General features: G+C 34.3%; 1 protein-coding gene across 1 annotated transcript in view; it reads right to left on the reverse strand.

Annotated features, from left to right (window-relative positions):
* The window catches only part of LOC106467595 (nose resistant to fluoxetine protein 6-like), a 22,664-nt gene extending 19,165 nt beyond the window's left edge, over nt 1-3,499 (reverse strand). Inside the window, exons 1-2 of the mRNA XM_013927957.2 lie at nt 3,398-3,499; nt 76-241 (exon numbers count right to left, since the gene is read on the reverse strand). Coding sequence (XP_013783411.1) covers nt 76-225 — 150 coding nt within the window. The 5' untranslated portion in view covers nt 226-241; nt 3,398-3,499. The remainder of the gene's footprint in view (nt 1-75; nt 242-3,397) is intronic.
* Between the last annotated feature and the right edge of the window lie 1,704 nt (nt 3,500-5,203).

The following is a 5,203-nucleotide window of genomic DNA, read 5'->3' on the forward strand; positions in this document are numbered from 1 at the left end:
GTCCATGTTTTAAATTTCACGGGTAATGAAACCGTTAGAAAATATAACTATACACGAAGAACAAAAATCTCTTACCATTTTTTCTCCTCCGACGAAGTTACTAAAATAAAACATGTTTGCCCACCAGGTGTCTCTACAGTTTTGTATTTGCGGTTCTACAAACTTACTCCAAAAAGGTCCAGAAGATATCAGTGGAAGCAGGAATATAAATGATATGACTAACATCAATGGGGGAGTTAGCCTAAAATATACATTAATTCAGTTTAAAATAGACATAAATGTTTGCTTTTCTTTTTCTTAATGACGAATAATGGCCTCCAAAAACAGGAAATTATATTTAAAAATTCACAAATGATTTTTACAAACAAATTAATTAACTATTGTTGTTATCGACGATCACCATGTTATGTCGTCAAGTAGAAACACTTCATAAGTTCTAAAATAACTATTTTTTTTTCAAGTCTTTGGTAATTATATTATATTCATTCCCGTAGAGAACACCGATGTAATATTTAAAGAGTGAACTTGAAACAACTGTTTGCGAAAAAGGTGTCACTACAGAGCCCTCAGCTTCGTCACACGTGTGTTATTAACAGTTCGAAACGTTGTCTCTAAACTACTGCCAGTGGATATAGCTTTATTACTCTATCTTTAAAGCGTTATCCCAAGTGAAGCATAATCCACCCCTAAATGGATCAGTAATCACACCTGTTAAAGGGATCAGTAATTACACCTGTTAAATGGATCAGTAATTACACCTGTTAAAGGGGTCAACAATCACACCTGTTAAATGGATCAGTAATTACACCTGTTAAATGGATCAGTAATTACACCTGTTAAAGGGATCAGTAATTACACCTGTTAAATGGATCAGTAATTACACCTGTTAAATGGATCAGTAATCACACCTGTTAAAGGGATCAGTAATTACACCTGTTAAATGGATCAGTAATTACATCTGTTAAAGAGATCGGTAGTCACACCTGTTAAATGGATCAGTAATTACACCTGTTAAACGGATCAGTAATTACACCTGTTAAAGAGATTAGTAATCACACCTGTTAAATGGATCAGTAATTACACCTGTTAAAGAGATCGGTAGTCACACCTGTTAAAGAGATCGGTAATTACACCTGTTAAATGGATCAGTAATTACACCTGTTAAAGAGATCGGTAATTACACCTGTTAAATGGATCAGTAATTACACCTGTTAAATGGATCAGTAATTACACCTGTTAAAGGGATTAGTAATCACACCTGTTAAAGAGATCGGTAATTACACCTGTTAAATGAATCTGTAATTACATCTGTTAAAGAGATCGGTAGTCACACCTGTTAAACGGAGCAATAATTACACCTGTTAAAGGGATCAGTAATTACATCTATTGAATGGATCATTAATTACACCTGTTAAATGGATCAGTAATTACATCTGTTGAATGGATCATTAATTACACCTGTTAAAGGGGTCAACAATCACACCTGTTACAGATATCAGTCATCACACCTCTTAAAGGATGAATAATTACACATGTTAAAGAGATCAGATCTTGTCATATTTATTGTTAAAAACAATTAAAACGTGCGAAAGCTCAATGTACGAAAACTTTCATTGATGCCGGATAAACTTTTTTTTCAGTCTATGGTTTTTAAATGTTCTTTTGAAAGAGTGTTGATTCTCCTAGATAATATGTTACTTTTTTTAAAGTTCTATAATATTAAACAATAGCATGAAACTCACATTCATTCTGTAATCATTATTTCATCTGAACTCAAATATTCAGGATTGTCATCAGATACCAACTGTAAATTCAACTGGTTTATAATAAATAGTGTATGTAACACAAGAAGAATTGTATAACGCCAATATAGCTTATAACAACACTTTTTAAAGCTATTACAAACCTTTATCGTATATTTACCCTAGAAGTATAAGTCTGTTTGTATGATACATTCAGATCCATTATTTTGCGTATTGTCTGTATAAAACGTACACGGTAAGAACAAACACATACAAAATTATTGTTTTTTAAGTAGTTTCATAAAAGGATTATGTTCATATAATATCTATCAAACATTATTTTACTGTGTATGAAATCATTAAAAAATATATGTACCATCTTTTTCAATGCACATAATGCACATTCTACAGCTTTGTGCTTAACAATAAACAATTTATTGAACTTGGAATTTAGAAATTAGAAACATTTAGTAATTATAAAAATGACAAGCTGTTGAAGATTTTCATCTACTAAAAAAACAAGTCATAAAATTTACAACAGATGCACGAACCAATCACATTTACCTCTAGTAATATAATGAGTTACTATGAACCAATCACATTTACCATCTAGTAACATAACAAGTTACTATGAGCCAATCACATTTACCATCTAGTAATATAACGAGTTACTATGAGCCAATCACATTTACCTCTAGTAATATAACAAGTTACTATGAGCCAATCACATTTACCACCTAGTAATATAACAAGTTACTATGAGCCAATCACATTTATCTCTAGTAACGTTACACACAACACACAGATTACGTTTACTATAGATAACATTAGATACTATAGGTAGATCACGCTTACTTTCAGTAACGTTAATTACTACAAACATTCAGTATATCATAAGGACCACATTTACCTTACTGTCAGTAACGTTAAATACTACAAACATTCAGTACATCACAAGGACCACACTTACCTTACTTTCAGTAACGTTAATTACTACAAACATTCAGTACATCACAAGGACCACATTTACCTTACTGTCAGTAACGTTAAATATTACAAACATTCAGTATATCACAAGGACCACATTTACCTTACTGTCAGTAACGTTAAATACTACAAACATTCAGTATATCCCAAGGACCACACTTACCTTACTTTCAGTAACGTTAATTACTACAAACATTCAGTATATCACAAGGACCACACTTACCTTACTGTCAGTAACGTTAAATACTACAAACATTCAGTATATCACAAGGACCACACCTACTTATAGCAACAATATGTTTAATTTCAGACAAGTTATAAGACAACTCCCCGACAGATATATATCCCTGTTACCTGTAGTAACTGCATGGCTTATGATGCCTTCAATAACAATGAACGTCTTTACGTATGGATCACTTTTTTATCATCAGTAACAATATATACCTAAGTGACATTTTTATTAAAAACTTCAGTATTAACATGCAACATCCTGTATGGGCCACGTTTTAGTATCAATATGCTCTATTACGGACCAGCCACTTTTTACATTTAGTAACAATATGTTTTACTACGATTTTTTAACCTCCAATAACACCATGCCACATTATAGACAGATTACACTTACTTCAGTAACACTATATATCTCGGTAAAAACGGATCAGGCTTACCTCCAGTAACGATGTACTACATATCTCACAAGACCCAAGCGACCATTAGTTCTTTTCAGTTTTCTTAGCGTCGTGTAAGTCAGAGTTACTCCACTAAAAATAAAGTTAGTCTTATTTTTAAAACAGAGATAAATTAAATAGTGCCTTTTAAAGCATCATACGTGAAAATCAAATTACCAGCATGATAGTTTAGCCTCGTATTTCAAAAAGCCTATATTTCTAAAACTAGTGTAATTAAATATGTATATATTACATATTGATTACGTTACATTTGCTTTCATACAAGGATAAAGAGACGTTAATTAATTGGATGTATAATAACGTTTGGTAACAAGTTTATTACAAGTAGCAAATGTACGACGTTTCGGCAAGGTTTTGTCATCATCAGGTACAAGTATTTGTAATAAAGTTTCTCTCGTTACAAATTCAAACCGTCTACAGACTTTATTCTCCAAAAGTGGGGGTCCGGCATGGCCAGGTGGTTAAGGCGCTCGACTCGCAATCTGAAGGTTGCGGGTTCGAATCCCCGTCACACCGAACATACTCGCCCCTTTCAGCCGTGGGGGCGTTATAATGTGACGGTCAATCACACTATTTGGTGGTAAAAGAGTAGCCCAAGAGTTGGCGGTGGGTGGTGATGACTAGCTGCCTTCCCTCTAGTCTTTCACTGCTAAATTAGGGATGACTAGCGCAGATAGCCCTTGTGTAGCTTTGCGCGAAATTCAAAAAACAAACCAAAAGTGGGTTCCTCAAGTTTGATTGGCTGTATGATTGTTTACACTTATATTAAAAGGGGAATGGCTTAATGAGAAGTTGTACTGCCGAAATTTCGCTTCATGTTATCAAATCTCAGAGAACACGAATCCTCATCTTCGATTAATCTTCAGCTGGACTATCTATTAAAGGATTATCACTAGTATTGCACCCAAAATCCCATTAAATGATCATAAAGTCTTAAAATAGTCGGTTTACAATATACACCAATATTATTTGTTTCTTTGTTGTTAAGCTACACAATTGGCTGTCTATGCTGTACCCACAACGGGTACCAAAACCCATTTTTTTAGCGTGATAAATCTTCAGACTTACCCGCTGAGCTACGGGGGGGATTGTATGTTTCATTACTGACCCAATATCTATCTGCGCTAGCCGTTCCGAGTTTAACATTAGAGGGGAGGCAGCTAATCATCACCACCCACCGCCAACTCTTGGGCTACTCTTTTACCAACGAATAGTGGGATTGCCTGTCACATTATAACACCCCCATGGATGAAAAGCGAGCATGTTTGGTGGGACTGTGATTCGAACCCGTGACCCTCAGGTTGCGAGTCAAGCGCCCTAACCACCTGGCCATGCCGGGCCAACTGGATGCGAACCATGGACCCTTGGATTCATAGTCTGGAACGTTAAACTTTAGTGCACGTCTTGCTTAAAGAATGTAAAGAAATTGATAATTCGCGAGAGTTTAAGGAATCGCGAACCTGAAACCAAGTCTGAATCAACAAAAATTTAGCGATACTCCCTTGCATATGTGTTCTTTTCATACTTACATTCAGTGTACACAAAATAATTAACTACTTTAAATCAACAAAATGAATCTTAGGTCAAAATATATAATGAATTTAATTTGTCGTAACAATACGTATAAACGGACTCAAATGTGAATATCTCACAAATTCTTCAAATACAGAAATGTCAAATTATCATATATTACGAGAGTTCTAGCAACATTCAGAAAGAGAGGACAAAACCAGTTGCATCATGATGGCTTAAACAACTTCAATTACAATATACTTACAATAATAT

This window comes from Limulus polyphemus, unplaced genomic scaffold (genome assembly GCF_000517525.1).
Source record: "Limulus polyphemus unplaced genomic scaffold, Limulus_polyphemus-2.1.2 Scaffold2674, whole genome shotgun sequence".
Classification (NCBI taxonomy): Eukaryota; Metazoa; Arthropoda; class Merostomata; order Xiphosura; family Limulidae; genus Limulus; species Limulus polyphemus.